Below are 24,737 nucleotides of genomic sequence, written 5' to 3' on the forward strand. Positions count from 1 at the left end.
CTTTTTCTTATGTATTCTATAGGAAAAAAGCCTTTCCTGGATTAAGTGTAAACAGGGCTGCTCCTGCAATTTATTGGGTAGCACTGCAGTGGAAATGTGTCTAAAGCTGCCCATACACGTACCAATTACCCGGTACTTTTTGTGCTAAAATAGCATCGCATCCCATTCACAACATATGCACAACGATGCTATTTTAGCACAAAAATTACCGGGTAATTGGTACGTGTATGGGCAGCTTTAAACCCAGGTCCAACCTGGCATTGACAAATTACCGGGTCTGACCCAGGTTGCTAGTGGGAAAGGGGTATTATACTGTATATGCTCCTATTTTTATTTCTTATTTTTTTTACCAGTTTATAGGGAATACCAGATTCCTCTGTGTTTGGCTTGACCTGTGCTTCTCAGCCTTATAACCCCTTCACACAGAAATGCAAATTACCGGGTTCAAAATTTCTACCTGGTCATTTGCTGTTCAACATGGGTCCATTTTCTGTGTGAAAGGGTCAACCCGGGTAGTAAATCATGGAATATACCAGGGTTGGGAACCTGGGATTTTGGACCTGGGTTAACCCTTTCACACAGATGAAAATGCCGGGTAAAAGCCAGGAGAGGAGGTATACAAGGCAGAGTCTGCCACAAGCCAGAGACGCGCACTGTATATAAATATAACCTGCGCCGGCTAAGGGACCTTTTTGGACACAGTCCAAGTCGCCCTGACCTCCTATGTCCCGCTGTGACTCACTGTACCAGGGTCACCTGCACTTTTCAGTCGCCTGGAGGGAGCCGCGGATCAATGCTGCTTCAATGGCCGCCACACCTTAAAGAAGGAGGAAGCGGAAGTGCCCAGCATGCCGCGCGCTGCTCCGCTACTCATTATGGCGCTGCTTTTAAAATGCAATGCCGCGTCTCTTTCACTGAATCCCCCGCTAGCAGGGGATCAGCGTTATACTTACCCCTGCCGTAGCTGTCGGGTGCGGCGTGCTGACAGGTCCTCGAGGCGCGATGCGTTCAGCGGCGACGGGACCTCAGGATCTGTGGATCCTGCAGCCGGGTACCGGAGGCGAGCTGCGTGCAGCTGCGACCGGACCCGCCGACAGCGTCCTCGTCGCAGGCAGGTAGGGACAGGGGGCTACCTGCCTGTCCTCCTGCTGATTGCAGATCATTAAAATTAAAAAAAGCCCAGGAGTGAGCAATGAATGCACCCAGCTCCCGTAGGGCACATGCTAAGACTGCCTAGGAGAGGAAGTAGAAGGGGAGGAGTTAGTCACTATTAATTTATTCTAAAGTGCCCAAGCTCCCTGTGGTCGCCTTCTATTCCCCACTGTAACTCTCCAGTGTCACCTAGTGGAGGAAAGAGAAATAAAATATTACAGATAGCGCTGCTTATTCTTTTTGTGTGTGTTGGTATTTAGTACAGGACTGACTATCCTGTTTTAGAGCAGCAGCTAGTAAAATGCAACTCTAGTCAGGTGCCCTAGGCCCATTATCACCCAGTGTGACTTGTTTTTCAAATGTTAGGTCAAATCTGATTGGTTGCTACAGGGCGACATCTCCACTTAAAAAAAAACTGCACTTTAGTAAATATATCCCTAGATGTGTTTTCATTTAGAATTCATGAGGGTATCTTACCTGGATCATTCACTTGATGATTATTTCTCATGAGTAATGATGAAAAACAGATCAGGCCAGAACATTTAACGGTGGAAAACTAACCCAACAGAAGCCCACCCCCCTTGAAACAAGAGGATCACGGGTAAAACTGTCCCAGCAAAGCAGCTTTATTTTGATATTTTTTGATATAATAGAATTTTAAACCATGAAAAACATTTCCTTGAAGCACAAGGCATGCAATGGTAGTATAGGAAAAATAAATATTTATGAAGAAAGTCAATGAAGTATCGGTCTTGACCTACATCTTGTGCGGCCTTCTGAAGAGAACGTTAGGAAAAGGTTCTCCAATCTTGTAAAATATTCAAATATAAATCATCCAAAACTGCTACAAGTTCATAGTATTTGCAATAAAGAATATAACCAGCTTCATAGAGACACGGAGGTGCTGGGTTCCCCAGGCTTGGCCCCCACAACACAGATACAGGGTACAATCCTTACAACATCAGTGATGTACACAGTGGTGCTGGGAGGGGGGAGCGGGTTATTTTTTTATCGGGCCCGATCCCCTCCCCGTATTGCAGAGAGCCAGGCAGTTAGGGCCTTATTCTAGTTCACTCTTTCTGACAAAATCCTTCTTAGATGGACAAAACCATGTGCACTGCAGGGGGCCGATGTAAAATGTGCAGAGAGAATTAGATTTGGGTGAGTTAATTAGTTTCTGTGCAGGGTAAATACTGGCTGCTTTATTTTTACACTGTAATATAGATCTCACTTTGCAGTTAAACCCCACCCAAACCTAATTCTCTCTTCACAAGTAACATCTGTCCCACCTGCACTGCACATGGTTTTGTCCATCTAAGAAGGATTTTGTCAGAAAGAGTGAACTAGAATAAGGCCCTTAGAGAGAGGACAGGCTGCCACTGCAGCACATTTATTTCTCCCACCACGCCCTAGTGTATGGTAGGGCATGAAATACCGCCTGTTGGCACATGTCGGCTCAAAAAACAGTGAAAAACCCCATGTTGGCCTTTTGCCTGTCGACCAATTGACCTAAACCCATGTCAACCTAGCCCCATTTTGACACCGAATGGTGTTGACCTAATGCTTGTCGACTAACTTGCTGTAGACCAAACAATCACGACCCGGAGATTAGAAAATCATAACATAATATAATTAGATATGTGAGATACTATATTATTGATATAAGAACAATACTATATAAAATATAGGCGGTTTCCAATGTAAAACATCTCTCTGATTTTCACAGTGTAGAATAACAGTATATTACATACTGGAATAAATATATAACTATTTACAGCCTAGAATCATTTAGCATCGCATCGCCACCAGATAGTAAGATAATACTATGCAGCAGGCATTAATATTGTGATTTAGGGAGTAATTGTGTATTACATGTAACTTAGCATTACTTACTATACACTTCAGACAATTATTGTGCTTTTACTGTACTTTATGTTCATTGTGCCGTTTTGCACGTATTTTCAGTTTCTGCACTTCTTTTTTTTCCGTCGTATTTCGCTGTGTGGACAGAATATTGGAACCTCCGTGGCATTGTTTATTTTTAAACATGCATAACAAAGTTACAGATTTTGAATGAAGATCTTTAATTCACTACTTTAAAGCTCTGTCTCGTCTCAGTCCCATAGCCTCCCACCGTTGTGCAACACCCGTAAGTAAGGTAAGTAAGGTAAGGTAATGTCACTTCTCCCTAGCAGTTGGGGCTTTTGGAGTGTACGCATTTTGGAGATTGGACAGACTGTTACATATTATTATCCACATTGTATCAAGCATCAGCACATTTTAATGATTGACACAGAATAAAGTGAATGAAACTTGTCTATCAAAGCACAAAGCATTACAGATAAAGGCCCTCATTCTGGTTCACTCGCAAAGGCAAGTTCCTTCTCAAATGGACAAAACCATGTGCACTGTAGGTGGGGCAGATGGTACTTGTGCATAGAGAGTTAGATTCGGGTGGGGTTTTAGTGCGGTCTTCCCCAGCAAGTCCCACATCACCAGACTTCTATACAGGCATGCAGTATGGTCTGTTTCAGCAAGTCCCACATCACCAGACCTTCTATTCAGGTGTGCAGTGCAGTCTTGTCCCATATCACCATAGTAGATACAGGTGTGCAGTGTGGTCTGTCCCAGCAAGTCCCAAATCACCAGACCTTCTATACAGGCATGCACTGCGGTCTGTCCCAGCAAGCCTTACACCACCAGGCCTTCTATACAGGTGTGCAGTGTGGTCTGTCCCAGCAAGTCCCACATCACCAGACCTTCTATACAGGTGTGCAGTGCGGTCTGTCCCAGCAAGTCCCACATCACTAGACCTTCTATACAGGTGTGCAGTGCGGTCTTGTCCCACATCACCAGACCTTCTATACAGGTGTGCAGTGCGGTCTGTCCCAGCAAGTCCCACATCACCAGACCTTCTATACAGGTGTGCAGTGTGGTCTGTCCCAGCAAGTCCCACATCACCAGACCTTCTATACAGGTGTGCAGTGTGGTCTGTCCCAGCAAGTCCCACATCACCAGACCTTCTATACAGGTGTGCAGTGCGGTCTTGTACCATATCACCAGACCTTCTATACTGGTGTGCAGTGCGGTCTGTCCCAGCAAGCCTTACACCACCAGGCCTTCTATACAGGTGTGCAGTGTGGTCTGTCCCAGCAAGTCCCACACCACCAGGCCTTCCATGCTTTATGAAAAGAGACTGTGATATTGTTGAGAGAGTTTTTTTCTTTATAAAGACATGCAGAGTTCAAGCCCTAAGAATTCAGCTTATGGATCTGCTGGCCCACTTTCTGTTGCCTTTGTTGGGGGCGGAGGTGCTGCCCGCATCTGTGAAAACAAAGATTTGATTATGTTCAACACTTTTGGAAAATACTAAATGCATGACCTCTTGTACTATTGTGCCTGGTAACCACAAAGCTCACACAGCCCAGATCTGCGCCTCACTGCTATTAACATTTGCCCCTGCAGCTAGGATTGGAACATGCAATGGAGAAGAACAGTAGAAGGGAGAGCATCACTGGACCTTGGGACCCCCTGGTGGACACAAACGATAAGAGGATTACCGCATCGCAGCACTTTGAATGTCATCATAATTCAACCAAATAAATCTAAAATGAGGTTCTGGGTAGATAAATTATTTCAAAACTGCAATAATTAATTTTAGATCGTTATTAAACCTAAAACAGGACATTAAAAAAAGTAACAGTCACTTGACAGCTAAAAGGGAAACAAAAACATTGTTGATACAAGATTGTCATCATGGTTGTAATCTCGACATGTTCATGAGATCAACATTGAAGTTGACACTGACACTGAAGTTGACACTGTCATTATGTCGCCTTGCTCTTTTTCTTTTCCGGTCATTCTGGTACAGATGTACGAAGCAGTAAGAACAAGGGAGAAGTGAGCCAGTGGAAAGGTTTATATTTATAAGGGCATTTTATAAAATGATAGGTGGCAGCGGATTGGTTGCCTTGAGCAACTTTTCCACTGGCTCACTTCTTCACTCTGGGTGGCCAATCCTGGGAGTTTCCAATCCCGGGATTAGAGTTTCCAATCCTGGGATTAGACTGCGCATGCGCAGTCTAATGCCAGGCAGCTTCTGAGCTGCCCGGCTTCTCTTGTTGCTGCCCGGCTTCTCTTGTCGCTGCCCGGCTTCTCTTGTCGCTGCCCGGCTTCTCCCGTCCCGGGCAGTGCGGCTCTGCGCAGCGTGACAACGTCAGAGGTCATTCTGCGCAGGCCAGACAACAGCCGCCTGATCCTGTGAGCACCGCTTTGACCTCCTGCCGTACCGCCCTCCCACCCAGGCTGCCTGCATTCGGCTCTTTCCGGACCCCATACCATTGCCCGACGCCCACCCACCCACCCAGGCTGCATCCTCCTGCCTACAGCCCAGCTCCATCGCCTACCTGCCCAGCCGCACCGCATCTGTAAGTAAATATGTGGGCAGCCGGGGCGGGTTTTTGTATAAGGGAAGCCAATCCAGGGATCCTGGGATTGGGCATTTTTCAATCCCGAATTCCAGGATTGAAAAAATGCCCTGGGATTGGCTTCCCTACTCTGGACTTCTTCATAGATCTCCCCTACGCAAACCCTAACGGCAACCCTATTAATCTAGAAGTCTCCCATCTTGGTCATGGAAGACTTTGGGCACATTGGGGCAGATGTATTAAGCCTTAACAAGAGATAAATGCAAGGGTGATAAAGAGAGATAAACGTCCAGCCAATCACCTGCCAACTGCCATGTTACAGGCTGTGTTTGAAAAAAGTCTGTAAGGAGCTGATTGGCTGGACGTTTATCTCTCCTTATCACCTTTGGATTTATCTCTTGTTAAGGCTTATTACATTTGCCCCTTAAGTTCAAATACAGCGCCATCTAGTGATTTGTATCAAGCTGCGCACGCATGTTATTTATGTCACTGGAGACCCACATGCAGTGCCGGATTAAGCCTTCGGGGGGCCTTCGGCACTATAGAAAGGGGGGCCCCCATGCACTTCTCATTACTGGCCGCACGGGAGAATATTACACTGTCTAAACATAGAGTAAAGGCAGTATAAACCTGGTCAATGGGTAACTGCAGAGGGTGGGATTAATATTAATTATATATATATATATATATATATATATATATATATATATATATATATATATATATATATATATATTTATATAGACATTGTAGGGGCCCCTACAATGTCTGTTTAAACAATGTGGTCACAAGCCATAGGGCACCCCAAAACTAGGAAAGGTGAGTGCCGATGTTTAGTGTATATTTAGTGTATATATTTTATACACACACACACATACTGTACATACTGTACATACATAACACATGCAAAGCCTGTGTTTGTCCCTCTATAGCTTACCTGTGGGACTGTAGGAGACCTTACAGGCTCAGTGCTGCCTCTGATTAAAAACCCTCCATTGATGAGGCAGCTGCTGCTACTGTCCTCCATGGGCCTGAGAAGCATGTAATGAGCTCCACCAATCAGAGCTCGGCACAAGCCTCTCAGCCTCTGCCCTCTTGTGCAAAGTGTCATGGAACTTTAGTCAACTCCCAGTAATACACTGTACACTTGTGCAGTCGGTGTGCCTTGGCTCCCGATGCTCAGCACCATTAATCATTGTCACATTCGCAGATAAGTGAAGCTGCAGCACCACCCCACTCCCATGTACAAAACCTTTAGTTTAAAATGTTTTTTTTTTTTTTCTTTAAATACATTCCCGACCACAGGTGTGCCTGTGCCCCCCCAAGAGGGAAATAGGTCCAAGAACAGAGCCTTGGAGGACACCTACAGTTAGGGGAAGTGCAAGTGAAGTGGAGTCATGAGAGGAGACAAAGGAACGTTTATAGAGGTAGGAAGACAGCCAGAAGAGGGCAGTATCTAGCAGACCATGGAGGAAAGGGTTTGGAGAGAGAGGGTGGTCCACAGTGTCAAAAACAGCAGACAGGTCAATAAGAAGAAGCAGAGTGGCCCTTAGATTTGGCAGCATGCCAGGCAGTGACAGACACTCGGTCATGGTCAGGTCTGATTGACCAATAGATGAGTGACAGCAGAGAAAGCGATCACCGGGCATCCGTCTGTGCAGACACTTACCGGTCTCGGGCGCGCTGATGTGAAATCTGGCGAGCTCTGAGTGCTCCCTGAGCCATTCTGCCTGGAGTCTGTAAAGTTAACAGATAGAATAACATTGATTGTTTCAATAGAAAGCAATGCCAAAATACTCTGCAATCCCCCCCTGGAGACCTGGCCAGGGATCAGCTCCACAGCCCAAATAAGACTTCTTGTAAAACATTTAATACCGGTTTCTGTAGCCGCCGCGGTTCCCTGTAGTGAAGGGCTGGAGAGAGGGTCAAGCACTGGAGGCAGGTAGGCGGGTGCTGCTGGTGACGGGAGACCCTACAGAAACACAAACACAGAAACGAGTGACCAAAACTAGCTACAGTTAAAGGAGAGCGATGGTTAAAAAAATAAAAAAAAACACATTAAAGAACAGAATACAATACTCCATAGAGGCGCTTTGGGTGTACACAGTACATAAAGACATTTTCTACAAATAGGTAAACTATCGCAGTATTCAATGAGGATAATTCGCCCTGTTTCACGGCGAATTTGTGCTATTTTCGTGTTGGAAGGTGATTTTTTGGGGTCAGAAAGTGAATCACCCTATTCAACGTGCATTTCTCGCCGTCTTTCTAAGTGATTTTCGCCGTGTGTCGCCGTGTAGCAAATCGCCATCTTTTCATGGTGAAGTGGAAAGTGAACTTTTAAAATAAAGTTGTTGTTGTTTTACATTTGGTGTCAAAAAATCAGGAATTTTATTCTGTGAAGGGGTATGCTTATAGCACATGAATATATATTTAATTGAAAAAAATATATATATATATTTTTTTAAACAGCAGCCAGCAGGGGGCCGGGAGCTGAGAGCCGCTCATTAGATATTTATATATTCACTGCTCCCGATCATTACATATGCACTATCGGGTGCAGTGAATACCCAGTCCCCTGCTGGCTCACCCGGGGGGGCAGCCTGTGCTGCCTGGCTCCCGGGGAGCCCACCTCCCCCCCACATACGTTCTGGGGCATGCAGGGAGACTTCTATCTCCCTGCCTGCCACTGTCCGCCGGATCCCTACGGCGCGGTTCACACTCGACGTCAGGGGCAGCGAGCCCCTGCCTCATTGAATAGGGTGATAGCAGGGGGACAGCGAGGCTCCGGAACACAGTGACTGTGCAGCGAATCCTAAACAGGATTCGCTGCACACCGTGAATATGTTCATTGAATACTGCCCTATATCTATAAAAGGCTAACTACTCACCTCTGAGGTGAAGTACCGCCAGTAACCACTAGAGGCCACTCAACGGACCAAATTATTCCTGAACAGAAAGTGAAAGTAAAATGATCTGTTTCAAATTTGCTGGATATGGACAGAGGGAGCTGTGAATACAGAGATTGGCGGTAGGAGCAGATAGGCACTAAGGGACCGATTCAGACCTGCTCGTACAGGCCGAATTCGGCCCGGTTTTCTTTATGGTGGGTGGTTTGCGCATTGGTATGCATGTGTAGGCCCCCTGTGCGAACACCTTCAGCGAGTATCACACACAGGGCAGCTGCAGGGGAATGCCCAGCATATTATGAGCGCCCCCATGAAAATGCAGGGAGTTTTCACAGATGGCTGACGTCACAGGATGTCAGCGCCCGCCCCCTTTTCCTCGATCAGCGGCAGAAATAAAAGTCAGTTTAGACTGACTTTCATTTTTCAAAGGGCAGAGAAAACATTTGGCTACATGCATCTCGTACCCCCCCCCCATGCTAGCTCTGGCTCTGAGTGTTTACAAATGACCCCACTGGGACTGGCCCACGGGGTAGCTGGCGGACACTGAACAAATATAGCAGGAGAAAGCTGGACCTGGTTCGTATCTGAATCATCCCCCGATAATTCTTCAACAACAAGAGAGGGAAAGACGCCAAGTCGACCATTGAATGTTCCTTTCCAGAAGCCATCGTCAACTCCGCCTTCTTCTTTCCGGATCACTTGGATTATGGCGCCTTCGGGAAAGGTGAGTTCCTCTTCACTCTGTCCGTCGTAGTCATATAGGGCTCTCGCAAAGGACACTGGGTAAAACAATACTAAGAGATCAGATAGAGCCGCTATATAGTGACCTGTTCTACATAATAAGTTTGCCTAATACATCCTACCAAAAAAAAAAAAGTTAAGATTAAATTATCTAGAGACTAAAAAATGACAGGAAGCATCTGATTGGTTGATTGCAGTAACACACAGCAGTGGTCAGTTGAGGCAACTCCAGGATGCAAACTAAAAATGTTCTGCTATCATGCAGTCCTAATCCATTTATCTAGGGGTGTGTGAGTGGTACTGCCACCCAAGGCTTAGGGCTATGACCTTGCCACCATGCTGCCCTGTGGCATCAGTATTTGTCTTGTAGGACGCCAGGAACGGCTACCACCCAAATACCTAGAATGCTGCCTGATGTTTCCTTGGAACAGTCCAGGTGCACAGCTTCCTGGTCCCGATAGCCCAGCCCCTCAGTGATGTCACATGTGTGGTGGGCGGGCCCTGTTACAGCCTGTCACATCAGTACTAGAGTCCATTTTGCCTGAAGTCAATTAACCTATCAGTAGGTCTGGAATGTGGGAATTAACAAACACCCACAAGCAACTCTGAGCAAATATGGCGAGAACATATAAACACCACACAGATAGGTTGTTGATGGGGAATCAAACACGCGACCACTGTTCTGGTGTACACCTTGTTTTATGCAATGTAAAAAGTAAAGTTGAGTCTCTCACATCCAAAATGCTTGGGAGACTAAGTAGTTTGGATATGGGAATTTTCTGTAGTTTTAACATTTGCATACCATAATGAGCCATCTCAGGGACGGGACCCAAGTCTAAACACAAAATGCTTTTATGTTATATATACGTTATACACACAGCCTTATATATATAAAAGGCTAGCTATTTCTCACCTCTATGAGGTGAAGTACCACCACTGACCACTCGAGGACACTCAACGGATCAAACTGCTCCTTTGTGTGTTAAAGATTTTTATAACAGAAAGTGAAATCAATTTTTGCAGGGACACTGACCTATTTCAAACTTGCTAGATATGGAGAGAGGGAGATGTGAAGACAGAGATTGGAGGTAGGGGCCGATAGGGGCTGGGGGTGGAGTGGAGAGTTTGTGGGCTAAAAACGGTCACAGTTTCAAAGTGAAAGTAAAAACTGTCACAGCTCAAAATGAAAGAACATTGCAAACACTGTCATTTTGACTGGTTTTAACTACTACAGAAAAAAATACAATACAGTACAATTTTATGTTGCTCCATTTTTTCGAATACATGACAGTTAGGAGCTGATAGAACCATTAATCATTCATAATGATGAGTCATAACAAGAATATCACTTTCTGGTAACTCTGCCCCCATAAATGAGACCTACCTGTTGCGTCCGACCATTCCAGCCCCGATATGCAGGAATGGGATTTTTCAGCAGATAGGTCTCTAGTGTCGCTGCTGTGCACCGAATCTCCCGATCGCTGATTGATATAGGTAATGTACTTTTCTGGTACATATCCAACTTGTCCGCTGTTATTCCGGGTCTGCAGTGAGTATGGAGAAAAGCGCACACTGTTACTCTAATAACCTATTAGGAGATAAACAAATTTAATTCCTGTATTCAACTCAGTACTCTTGAACTCATTCAACCTCATGTTATTTATACTTTTAGATATGACAGGGATGGGGAATCTTCGGCCCTCCAGCTGTTGTGGACCTACACATCCCAGCATGCCCTGCAACAGTTGTAGTATGGCCACATAGCAAAACTGTAACAAGGCATGCTGGGATGTGTAGTTCCACAACAGCTGGAGGGCCAAAGGTTCCCCATCCCTGAGATATGAGCACTACATAATTAGATATTGAGAAACAAATTATAATATATAAATTCATAAACAGAAAGATTGCTACTCACTAAACTAGGACAAACTATAGTATCCGTTGTATTGATTGGACCCCCGGCTCCTGGATCTGCCCATGTTTAGGTTGGGAGAAACACAGTAGGAGTTTTTCACAGTTATTTCAAAGGGGTGTGGCCTCACATCTGATTAGGCCACACCCCTTGACTTTACCAGGGCCTGACAAGCTCTCTACAGTCCTGGGTGCACCGTTACAGTAAGTAAAGGCTCCGACATCACTGACCTTTACCCACTCTTCTACATCTCCATCTTCAATGACTTCCAGCATCTCGCCTGGACTGACAGACAGCTCGTCTGACAGAGTAGCCTGAGAATGAGAAAAAATAAATTAGCGATATAGGCAATAAAGGTGGAGTCTAACACAACGAGACGATAAAAAAATGCATTGATTCCTTCATCCTTTGAAAACAAAACGAGATAAGACTGGGACATGTTAAATTACTGTAATTGCTATTTTATTGCTCTCAGATGTGCTGGAGAAGCAGAAAAATCATCGGGAAAAACTTTTTACAAATATTTTATTTTTGTTACAAAAACTAATGATAGGTTAACATTAAATGGAGAAGGGGCAGCATTCATAAATAAGATGCATGTCGCTTTAAATGACCATTATTCATATAACCTTTATGAGGGCCATATTTGATTTGTCTCAGTTCTTCTATCTTACTATCTCTGGCCCTCAGTAAGCTACGAGTCAACCAGAAACATGCCCATAGTGCCCTCAGTTCATAACCGACCGCATTTACAAACAATAGTGCACCAGTTGATATTATGCCACACAGCAATGCCGCCCATTCACAATATTCCTCACAGCCATGCCCCCAGTTTATAACTACAACACATAAGTGTTATATTGATAATATGCATCGGAAGAGCCTAATTTAAAATATTCTATATAGACATGCTTCCAATGCATAAAATGCCACATCAGTGCGCCCAATGCAGAACATGCCGCACAGCAGTGCCCCCATACACTGTAGGCCTCATAGCACTGTATCCAATACAGACTATGGCGGTTATTCTGAATCGCAAGGCTGTGATTCCACCAAACCCCGCCTTCTGAATGGTTGGCTGGCCCCGCCCATTCTCATGCCAGTCATGCGAATGGATGTTACACAGACCAGGGGGAACCTCCCACATCATGTCGACCATATTTAGGTGGACATGCATTAGGTTGACCTCTGAAGGTAGATGGGGTTTAGGTCAACAACTGAAATAGGTTGACATGGCTAAGGTCGACAGAGTTGGAAGATCGACACAAGCATTAGGTCCACAATGGGAAGGTTGACAGTCAAAAGGTCGACATGAGTTTCCGCTGAATGTCGACATGACACGTCAAAGCGTACCGGTCGCCATGCTTCGGGCAACGGAGCCTTACTACGCTCGGTGCACTATTTTATTCTCCCACCACACCGTAGTGGATGGTAAGGTTTGATGTCAGCACATGTCGGCACATGTCGGCTCATAAAAACCCCTGAAAAACTCATGTTGAACTTTTAACTGTCAACCTTCCCATAGTCGACCTTAGCCACTTCGACCTCAGGTGTCCCTGTCGACCTTCAGTAGTCGACACAATGCATGACCTAAATATTGTCGACTGAGTGACCAGGGCTACTGTGCGTGCGCTATTTGTGTGAGGGGTGATTAGACCCTTGTAGATGAGCTCATAGAGGGGTGTTGTCACTTTGCAGCTAAACCAGTATTACAGTGGTTTCCTCTCCTTTAATCGTGGTGTAACGGTATACGAGTTTGTGTAGGTAACGTTCTAGGGAGGAGATGCAGCAAACCGTGGAGAGAGATAAAGTACCAACCAATCATCTTGTGTCATGATTTCAAACACAGCCTGTAAAATAACAGTTAAAAGCAGATTGCTTGGAAAGTCTCCGCTTTAATTCACTCCAATGTTTGATACATCTTCCCTCATTATTAGATTTTACAATAAGATAAATCAGACATTTATATTAGCAAACAACATACGATGAGTTTCAAATCCAATGTTCTCTTGTCTCCAATGCAAACCACCTGAGACCGCTGCCTCGTTACCAACGTAGCTGTAACTGTGCCCTGCCGTGCTTGCCATGGTGCCTACCGTATAGCCATACAACACTTGGCATGGTGACGGGTATGACCGGGAGCCACTCAAGTTTAGATTGGATTCTTCGAATATATCTCCATCGTCATCTATATCATCAAACTCTGAGAAATCAAAGTCGTCCATCTGGGAACACAAGGAAATAGGTCAATAAAAAAAAAAAGTGGTGGATGGCATTCTGGGGACATTGGGACATCGAGGCCCCTAAAAGTACAGTAGGGGGCCAGATGTACTAGGCTTGATAAAGTGATAAAATGGAGAGTGATACAGTTCCAGCCAATCGGTCAGAAGCTGCATTACTGTGCAGGCCTAGCCAGCTACTTTGGGCTGCAGCTGATGCAGCTTATAGAAGTCAGGCTTTTGCGCATGCAAACAGTCGCCAATAATGTGCATGTGCTGGGTTAATGACAATGTACAGGTGCCAGGACCCTGGCTGGTGGCGGCGGCAGCGTGGGCAGTGGCAGTCCCCATCCTATGCTCAGCTAGGAGCCGCAGCTGTGATTTGGGCCGACCGAGCGGGATGAGAATTCCACCCAAATCGGGTCAGTGTGATGTCCCCTCAGGTCCGATGCGTGGTCTGTACGCATCGGACCGGATTTGGAGGTCGGACCACCATTCAAGTCCGACCTCCCTTCCGGCGGCGGCCAGGAGGGGAACAGGGGTAGCATACCATCCATCACAAGTAAAGCACCACATGTGATGGATCACATGTGACTTTCCCGGGCGGCTCGCAGGTGACCGGCTGGGCATACATCGCGGTAGTGTATGCCCAGCTTAACTTTCAGATGAAAACAACTATAAAAAAAATCTGATTTTTTTTTGGTCATTTACATAGCTTGTAAAGCAAGTCTTCCAAAGTAGATGTTGTCGTCTTGTTGCCAGGAGCATTAATAAGGATAAATTATTTTTACTATGAATGGAATTACGCTACTTTCTCCTTGCAGATCACCATGGAGACACAGCTGTATACAGAATATTTAATGGGGTCCAATTTGTCCAATTAGTAACAGAAACACAAGCGTCCAATCCTGTGATGCTCATGCTATTGGTTTCTCCAAAACACAAATAACGGGAGAACAGGGAAACGTCATTTCCCGCAAAAACAGACGCCTATAAGACAAAACAGAACATCTAAGGGTGATGCCATATGGGCGTTGGGCATACTTGCAGACATTGGGGGCCCCTAACGCAGGCTGGAAGCTTAAAATCATGACAAAATCCCCATGTATTTATTTGCTAGATACAAGAATATTTGCAGCACTTAGTGATAGCACCATCAACCCCTGTCTGTCTACATAACAACTTACTGTGGATGAAATGTCTCCGTTAGACATCCGGGCTTCGCTCATACGCCTCTCCTGTTCCAACTCTTCGTCGGCTTGTGTCATAGCCCCCGACAGCCAAGTGTCCACATCCACCCCAATCTGCCGCAACAACTCCACCCGCGCATCGGCTTTCACCTTGCTGACCTAACACACAAAAAGCATCCAATTAAAGTAATCCACAGACAGTGTGATAGAGCAGCGAACGGTACATCGGCATCTGGGAAACCAGCGATACTCAAAGAGTTTCAGCCTAGCACTTGAACACACTGAGGGGAGAATTCAAATATTTATCATGCTGGCAGCCACTAGGTGGCGCCCACTAGAGAAATTCAATTGTTGCTCCGATCAGAGACTCGGCGTGCAATTAGTGCAGTAAACAATTGAATTGCCCCCAGAATAGTCACATTGTGAGCGCTCATAAAGTAACCACAACAAGTCTACTACAGCAGTTTATGTGTCTGAGTGAGTTTGTAGCAGATACAAAAATCAGTACAGACCAAAAAAGGAACTATGTTTTTGTGGAGTGGCAAATAAAGAGTTGTATTTGGCAATAACATATAGTTTATATTATTCTGTGTAGGTTGGGTATGGGATACCGGCGGGCAGTATGCCAACGCTGGCAGCCTGACTAACAGGCACACTAAACTAACTCTAAACATGCCTGTCCCCCTCCTCCTGCAGCCTGACCCGGACCTCCCTTCTCCACATCCTAACCCAAAATCACCCTTCCCCACACCATAACCCTAATCCTAATCCTCCCATGACCCTAACCCCCCTCCACCTAATCCTTTACTCTCCTCCCCTAAACCCGCACCTTTACTCAACCCCACAGTCTATCCCCACACTCCCGCAGCCTGACCCTTACCCTCCTTCTCCATATCCTAACCCTAAATCCCTGACAGCATAACCCTAATCCTCACCCCATAGCCTGACCCTAACCCTCCCCCACCCACAACCTAATTCTTTACTCTCCCCCTAAACTCGCTCCCTAACTCTACCCTGCAGTCTATCCCTACCCTCTTCTGCAGCAGAATCCTAACCCCTTAGCCTGCCCCTCACCCCACACCCTAACTCTAACCTGCCTTCAGCTACCACACACCCTAATTCTCCTCCCATAGCTAAACCATCCTGATCATACATATGGGATTTCAGCTGTCGGAATTCCACATCTGCATTCTGAGTGCCAGTATTCTGACCGCTGAAATCCCATCCTTTGGGATGCCAACTACATCTCGTTTGTGTAACTATTACTTTTAGGTGGTAATTATAATAAAGCAGACAGAGTGTAATAGTCATATAGACGCACATACCTCAGCCTTCCGCACACTTTCCTTTACTTCATCCATCTTGAGGTCCATACTGGGGATCTCCTTTTCTGATGCACTCCTTTGCCTGGCTTCCAGCCTTTGCAGGATCTATAGAACAGAAAGTTACTGTGGTACGTATAACCCTAAGCACCTTCCTGCGGTACCATACACACTCTCATCTAAGGTGAGGCTATTGGGGCATATTTAAGAAAACTGTATGGAATTGGTGCTGTAAAGGTTTTCTACACAATGGCAACCAGACATTTTGTAACCTGTAGACAAAATCTGATTGGCTGATACATAATCAAGTACTAACCAACCAGCTCCTAGCTACCACGTAAATCATTGGAGCTTATTGGTCGGCACTTTAGCTTTCTCCAAGCTAAAATACCATTTTCACTTGGTCCATGAAATATATACAACATTACCACGTGTCATTTCCTGTGGTATGTACATACCGCACACACAAACGCCTAAAATCCAGAAAACACGTAAGTACCTGGACCCACCAGAAATCCAATCAGTATTAAATACAATAATATACATTCAGCAAGTAGCAAGTGCTTTAGTGGTTTGGTCTGTAAGTGACACTTAGAACCATACAAGGAGGCTGGGGGCACTTTTTTGTACCTGCACTGAAATATTCATGTGCCTTGTGCTATATATACACGCATTTAGTCTACAACAGCAACATTGGCATCTGTTCATCCCACGTGGAGTTACTCTCCTGCGCCCTTGGATATATGATCTCTCGCAACTTTGTGTGCAAGGTCAGAAAGCCTCAGACACATTAACGGGTGGTCAGGACACTGTGGGTGAAATCAATCCCTGCCCTGACAACACGTCAGATACCTCATAAAGCCAAGGTAATTACTCTGTACAAGCATACATCAGACAAGGCAAGGGAAAGGATGGCGCTCGCAAACTATAAACGGATCTGTATCCACTGGTCCTAATATTAGGTATTAGTCCAGCAATAGTTAATGTGGGAACAACACAGAAGATCCCCGGTCAACACCAGTATGTGGAATGATGAGGGCCACAGAGATTGAGGCGGTATCTGGTCCCTAGGTGGACTATGTCTAGTATGACAATGACTAGGTCAACCATTAATGGTCAACAGTTAGTAGGTCCACACAAAAGATCTCCGGTCAACATCAGTATGTGGAATGATGAGGGCCACAGAGATTGAGGCGGTATCTGGTCCCTAGGTGGACTATGTCTAGTATGACAATGACTAGGTCAACCATTAATGGTCAACAGTTAGTAGGTCCACACAGAAGATCTCCGGTCAACACCAGTATGTGGAATGATGAGGGTCACAGAGATTGAGGAGGTATCCGGTCCCTAGGTGGACAATGTTTAGGACGACAATGACTAGGTCAACCATTAATGGTCAACAGTGAGTAGGTCCACACCTAAAAATGGTCGGCATACCCTAGGTTGACCATAATAGAAGGTCGACAGAAGCAAAAGGTCCACATGAACATGGTTGACACTGAAAAGGTCAACAAGAGTTTTTCCTATTTTTTATTTTTTTAAGCCGACTTGGTTCATACTTTACCATCCTAGTGGGCATTGAGGGGAAATATAATATAATAGGGTGTCCATGTTGACATATGTCGACATAGATACCAAAATATGTGAAAACCTTTTCAAGAGCTAGAGAAAGGGGGGTGGACTCAACCTGAGTTCCAAAGAACCTGGAATCAGATAAGTAGCAGCTGCCACCCCCCCCCCCCCCCCACACACACACACACACACACACATCCCTTGTCTTGGTGCCATTTGGTTATGATGTTCATATACTTAAAATCTCGACATTAGAACTGCTCATCGACACGGTCACCCTGACAACAGTTGACCTTTTGGTTGTTGATATCCTGTAAATGTAATAGAGTGTGAGAATCAGAAAGTGGGAGATTTTGGGAGAGTTTTCCCATATATATTTTTAAGCGGCAATCATTTACATAAAAAAACAGGTGGATTTTGCCATGTAAATGCTTGCCACTTTAAAAAAAAAAAGAAAAAACTCCCACTTTGTGATTCTGAAACCCTATTACATTTGGACCATGCTGTTGACATTATAAATGTGGACAAGGTGAACGTAATCCTAAATATTAGGAGCCCGTCTCTTTTTGCAAGTAACGGTTTACTCGGAACGCAAGGGGAAGAGTGAAACGTTCGTCATCTGTGGCCTGAACCTGTCACAATCGGTGGGGCCAATTACTTGCATTTTCCAGCGCAGAGCATGCTTAGGAAAGTACTGTGCACATCTAGGGGTGCATGAGAATCATATGCATTTTAGTTGCATCACCACCTGTGGCTGAATGGGCAAAACTGGGTGGTAACTGGGCATTTGCTTTATGTTGCTGACTGTCTGCATGTCGCGTGGAGATTCATGATGGCTCTCTCTGTAACCAGTGTCATAAGCCAGTATAGCGTCTTTATATAGGGAACGATTCGACTCAGACGGAGAGGCCAGTAATCGGTAATACGTGGAGGAAACCCGGGATTGGCATCCCTAATACAAAAACCGCCCCGGGCACCCTGCATATTTGCTTACCGGGCGGGTGGGTGATGAGCCAGGCGGGTGGGCGATGAGCAGGGCGAGCAGGTGTGCAATGAGCCGGGCGGGTGGGCAGACAATTGGCCATTCAACAATGGAGCCGGGCGGGCTGTTGTATCAGAAAGCCTGGGCGGGAGGGCAGCACGCGTAGGACAAGCCATGGCCGCTGTCACTGTGTGGGCTGTGCAGCGTGACCTGTGACGTTGTCACGCTGCGCAAAGCCACACTGCCGGTGACGGGAGAAGCCGGGCAGCGTCTGAACTCCCGCTCAGACGCTGCCCGGCATTATACTGCACATGCGCAGTCTAATCCCTAAATCCCGGGATTGGAAACTCCAATCCCGGGATTGAAATCCCGATGTTTTAGTGGCCAAATCCCGGAGCGTGCTCAGAAATTAAAATGTCAGCATTGGAGGCACCCTCCACCCTATGGAGTATGGAATCATCTAACCACCAGTAGGCCAGCCTAGAAAATGTGTTGTGGGGGTGGGAAAAAAAAGGTGTATTCTCTGGCATCAGGGTTTAAAAAGTGACTTCCTAAAGAGAATCAAAACACCTCGGGTCTGAAGATTTCCAATGGGTCTCTTGAATGAATGCAATTTCAGGGTGAAATTTTCTAAGATGGAAAAAGAAGGGGGTGGGTGGAGCGTAAAGAACAATAATTGGTTTACAGTCAATTTATATATACATGAAAAGTGTATTTCTATGATAAAATGATCAATTGTTGTGCATTTGCACAAGGTTGGTATAAGATAATTACACTTATAGCACAATAAATTGCACAAAATACAGAACATGTACATTAATATGAAAAATAAAATAAATAGATTTTTGAAAAATGGGTCTGATACTTATAGTCTGGAGTCCTGTTTCACCCAGAGGTGGGGAGACGTAGATGGAGTTTGGACAATCCTGGGGTCAAACTTTAGGTAGCTGGAGAAAATTGGGGTCCATTATACCTTGCTGGATTCTTTTTACACGCTGGAGGATGCTATTAGAGCCCCTGTTGGAATGTGGGGAGTCCTCAGCAATGGTGCGGAATTTGTAATCCTGATTTTGCAGGTGGTGGTTCCCAAATTGAAAAAGCTGTCAGTTGGACGGCGAAACATGTCAGGGAGCACCTGCTGATTTTAATTGGGCATCTTTGGTCTGACCCCCACTACCTATCTATACTACAAGTATTGGAGACCGACTACCCCCACTTTGCAATACCTGGGCCAAAAAGCTGCAATACCAATTTGGGAACCACCACCTGCAAAATCAGGATTACAAATTGCGCACCACGTCTCCCCACCTCTGGGTGAAACGGGACTCCAGACCATAAGTATCAGACCCATTTTTCAAAAATCTATTTATTTTATTTTTCATATTAATGTACATTTTTTAATGTTCTGTATTTTGTGCAATTTATTGTGCTATAATTGTAATTATCTTATACCAACCTTGTGCAAATGCACAACAATTGATCATTTTATCATAGAAATTAATTTTTCATGTATATATAAATTGACTGTAAACCAATTATTGTTCTTAGCGCTCCACCCACCCCCTTCTTTTTCCATTGTAATTTTTACCAGGGGCTTGACACCCCCAAGTAGGAGCAGCTTGACAAACCATCCCAGAAGGCGCCCGATAACTACAGGCCACCAGGCTACTAGTTAATTCCTTTTTTCAAAAAAATTTCTAAGATGGGACAAAACTTTTTTCCTTTTAAGTGGTGTATTATGTCCTTCCATATTCCAGGAGACTAGGGTAAGACTAGTTTTACTAGAGTTTGTCTGTGAAGCCCTATTGTTTACTATAGTAGTCATCCTATACCCTGGGCAGGATGATCACTAGTAGGGCTAATATGCTTTTGGGGAACCGACATGTCCCAGTGAGCAGGGGGGAGACCATGAGATGTGTCATTAAATAGTAAATGATCCATCTCATATGTGCAACATGAAAAAACAATCGTAATACACAATAAAGAAATAGAATAGAAATGATAATCCTGTCAAAAATGTTGTCATTTAACTGAAACCAGACCAAAAGCCAAAGGGGGTGTTGACATATAATAGAGCAACTCTTAATTGAAGAGGAAGGAAACAATCATTCCTAAAGTGATATAATCAATTGGTAACAGTAGTGAGGCCTGGTGGGTAAAGCCCGTGGGAAGCCCCAATTGTAGAGCAAGATGGAGAACCAGTGACAAAATCCAGTGTCACTGGTATAAATATGAGCGAATGTGACAAAAATGAACATTTCTAAAACATAAAAAACAACATTAATAGCAATATACTTAGGCATCAGTCGTTATCGTCCAAAATCGAGCGTGAGGAAATATTATTTACGGTTTGGAGGAAGTTTAGAGTGCCTTTTGGTGTGTCATAGTAGAAAGGTTTCCCTTCATGGGTTGCTCTCAATTTGGCGGGGTAAAGAAGAGCAAAATTTATGTTTTGGGCAAAAAGTTCCTTGCAGAGAGGGGAGAATTCTCGTCTTTTGTAAGAGACTTGAAATTAAAAGTCCTGAAACAGAAGAAGGCGGGAATATTCGTAGGATATGGAGGTAGCCTTTTGGTATGCCTCCATAATTTTCACCTTGTCCCGGTAGTTGAGTCGTTTAAACACTACTGGTCTAGGGCGCTGTTGTGTGGATTGTCGATCAGGTCCCACGCGGTAAGCTCATTCAACTATGACAGGGCCATCAAATTTCAAGCCCAGTGTATCTAGTAGCCACACGGAGACTAATGACCTTAAATCTCTGAGTTTGACACTTTCGGCTAATCCGATGAGTCGCAGGTTGTTTCTCATATTCCTATTTTCGAGATCCTCTACCTTGTCGAGCAGGGCGACAATGGTTGTTTTACAGGCTTGTAGCTGAGTATTAACCACATGAAGGTCATCTTCGAGAGTAGAGATCCTGTCTTCTGCCTCCGTTAATTTGGTGAAGAGCTGTGAAATCTGCATGGTGACCTTATCAATTGCCTCCATCAATGGGGCTAGTTTAGAATCCATTAATGGAGAGAGTATCTCCGATATTTATTTGGCTCGTTGTGCTGGAGTGGAAATGGAGTGAGAAGTGTCTTCCAGTGAATCTGCCATGCTGGTGTTACCGGACACTTGACTGAAGCTGATGGTTTTTCTTTGGTTTTGTTGGCCTGGAAGTCTCTAGCGGTTTTTGTCACATATTTTCCAGGTACAACTCTTGCAAGCACAGGAGGCATTCAAGTATATACATAATAAAAAAAACACACTGCAGAAATTATTTTGACACAGCGGTGTCAAAATGGTATGCCGCGGTAACCGTGGTGTCAATATAGTATAGAATGGAAGAATCCACACAGGGAGAAACGGACAGTCAGCAGCAGTCTTTGGGGGTAGGGAGCCCACCGCAAGACTAGGTAAAGGAGCTGGTCTACTGAAAGTATAATGAAGGAGGGGGAAAGTAAGTGAGGATGGTGGGGCTGCAGCAGGGTAGTACAGAATCAGCCTGTTATATGTTAAGTGTCCAAAATGGCGGCCACAGGGCAAGGTGGCGGAATATCTCGCCACCTCACAGGTGTTATGAGATTCTGTTGGCACAGCAGCTTTTTTGTTAGCCCATCCTACCTCCAGTCACAAGCCACAGGGGTCCCTCAGCCATCCACCTTGGTACCAGGAAACAGAGAGAGGGGAGGAGGACATGCAGCAGTACCTTGATTTACAAGATGGCGGTTGCAGAGCATTACGTGGAGAGGCGCCCACCGGCAGTTGTCAGAAGCTGGGCAACTTCACTGTAGTATGTGGCAGTAGCAGCGCCACTAATCGTTGACCCCCAGCGGCACTCAGATGGCCCCAGCTCTGCTAGGTCCCGACAGGCAGCTGCGGTGGGAGGCGGAAGTAGCGCTCAGAGTGTCTTGTGGGGAAACGTCCCACCCAGCGGCCGGCAGAAGCGGGTAGCCCTGGTGCAGGCGGCGGCAGCAGTAGATCTCACGGACCAGCAACGTCTCTCAGGCGACAGGCCCTGCTGCTTAGGTCCTGACAGGCAGAGGGAAGAGAAAGAGAGAGCACCCAGCCAATCGAAGATGGCGCGGATAGCACCTTCAGTGCCTGTATTCCGTGGATATCAGGCCGGTGGGGAGCCAAGAGGGCACTCACCTTACCCACCTCTATCTCCCACACCCCTAGATGGATTTGGTTGTGTTACTCCCGGCGCCTTTGGGTGCAAGTAAGGTGCTATGTTCAGAGAACTCTATTAAAAACTTGACCTCTACCACGGTCCACCTCCCAGAACACCCTGGGGCATAGTTAACCTGCTCAATAGTTCCAAATCAGGCCCAATGTACCTGACTCCATTGGCTGCCTCATGTGTGGCATAAGCAGCACATACCTTCATAACAGTAGGTAATGTGAACCAACTGGGGGACAAAACCCGAGCACAATGAGAAAACACAACAGACTGACGTTCTCATAGTGCTGCATCAGGGGAACAGTTATTATTATTATCGCCACACTAACCCTTTCCCCGTGAGTCTTCAGTTTATAATCCCTGGCGGCTCTGCTCGTCCACCTTCGCGCCTCTTTATCCAAGACATTCTCTGAATTTGGGCCTCTAACGAGGGTTTCCAGTTCTGATACCTGTCGAAAAAACAAAATACTTATAACTATATTTTCAACATACTTTTTCAGACACTTTTAGATGGTCAAGGGCTATCTATAACAGGGCAGGGCCGACGCCACCACTAGGCAGCCTTATGCATTTGCCTAGGGCGCCGGCCACTGATGGGCGGCCACTTGGGAGCAGCCCTAGGATGAAGGTGAGTGTTCACGGTCTCCCTCTCTGCTCCCCCCCCCATGGAGCGACGCATCTCCCGCCGCTTCTGCAACCCCATGGAGAGCCCCCCCCCGTGGAGCGAGACGCATCATGCTGCTCCCGTGACCCCCCCCGTGGAGTTATTCTACGCCCGCCGTAACTCTACGCCCGCCGCATCTCCCACCGCCTGCACCCCCTTCCATCTCCCGCCGCCTGCACCCCCCTTCCATCTCCCGCCGCCTGCACACCCACCCCCATCCCCATGGAGCAGGAGGGCGCCGGTGTGCCCCTCGCCTGGGGTGCTCCGGTGCTTAGCACCGGCCCTGCATTTGTGCCCCTTAGAAGAGAGGGGCCCCCAATCACTTTAATTACCTTGCGGCTGCATATCCGTGACAATGGCGCCATCATAATTATCCTGGATATACATGTGCATTAGAAAACGCTGACGCAGAGATTATATTGTGTCAGAAAAATCTAATGTAGGGTAGACACCAGAACGAACATGATCGTGCGGCAATCGTGAAACAAGTTCCTTGAAATCGTACGATGGGCGCATGGACCAGAATAAGGTCCATTATACATTGGCTTATTTGCCTTTTAAGCAGAGTAGAATTCTATGAAATACTGCATTATGGGCCAAATTCATGCCTGCCCTCTCGGCTGCGTATATTTGCTGCTTAGCGAGCAGGTAAACACCCCCCTGACAAATATACACCCCCACCGAGCGAATCCCCGCACTAGCATGCAAGTGGAAGTGTACGTAATCAGAGACACTATGCCGCAGAGATATAAAGTGAACCAACCAATCAGATCCTGTCTTTTTTCAAACACAGTATGTAACATGACAGTTAGGGTGCCCATACACTTACGCGATACGCGATCCCGTGCGCATTGGGTCGGACCCTACAGATTGACCCTGCTGCAGGTTCAATCTGTCGGATCGGAGCCATCAGCTGCACATTGCAGGTGCTTTTTTACACCAGCGTTGTGTTGGTCCGATCCGTAGGTAGATCCAAGATCCAATCAGTACGATCCGATACGTAGATCCAATCAGTGGCTGGACTAGCTTTGGAATTTTCAAATTCTGCCGCCGCTGTCCACAGTGTCCACTCACTCAGCGCTTCCCGGACACTGCACACTGCCCACTCCGCCACTGCAACCACAGCCACCAGGCGCAGCCTGGACCCCGGACCCCGGACCCCATGCTGCCCAAGTATTTTTTCTTTCCCTGCCCCCGCAGCTCCCCAAGAATTTACAGGATACAGTCATTGGGTCACCAGCATGTTGGTCGAAATGAGTCTAGGTCGACATGGGTTAGGTCGACAGGGTCATTAGGTTAACATGGGTTAGGTCGACAGTTAAAAGGTCGACATGGGGTTTAAAAAAAAATGGTACTTGTTTCCTATCTGGGCGCCCGTCGTGGTGATCGCGGGTACATTTATGTCTGGCCGCGACGCGACTGACGCGATTTCCCATTGAAACCCATGTTAAACATGGAAATCGCGTCGGTCGCGTCGCGGCCGG

At 46.0% G+C, this 24,737-nt stretch overlaps 1 protein-coding gene across 1 annotated transcript in view; it reads right to left on the bottom strand.

The window, feature by feature from the left end:
• Positions 1–600: 600 nt before the first annotated feature.
• The window catches only part of FCHSD1 (FCH and double SH3 domains 1), an 81,676-nt gene continuing 57,539 nt past the window's right edge, over positions 601–24,737 (bottom strand). Inside the window, exons 11-20 of the mRNA XM_083181508.1 lie at positions 22,919–23,038; positions 15,876–15,980; positions 14,548–14,709; positions 13,238–13,366; positions 11,372–11,455; positions 10,614–10,773; positions 9,062–9,267; positions 7,455–7,551; positions 7,249–7,316; positions 601–4,476 (exon numbers count right to left, since the gene is read on the bottom strand). Coding sequence (XP_083037634.1) covers positions 4,417–4,476; positions 7,249–7,316; positions 7,455–7,551; positions 9,062–9,267; positions 10,614–10,773; positions 11,372–11,455; positions 13,238–13,366; positions 14,548–14,709; positions 15,876–15,980; positions 22,919–23,038 — 1,191 coding nt within the window. The 3' untranslated portion in view covers positions 601–4,416. The remainder of the gene's footprint in view (positions 4,477–7,248; positions 7,317–7,454; positions 7,552–9,061; positions 9,268–10,613; positions 10,774–11,371; positions 11,456–13,237; positions 13,367–14,547; positions 14,710–15,875; positions 15,981–22,918; positions 23,039–24,737) is intronic.

This window comes from Crinia signifera, chromosome 4 (genome assembly GCF_055691185.1).
Source record: "Crinia signifera chromosome 4, ASM5569118v1, whole genome shotgun sequence".
Classification (NCBI taxonomy): domain Eukaryota; kingdom Metazoa; phylum Chordata; class Amphibia; order Anura; family Myobatrachidae; genus Crinia; species Crinia signifera.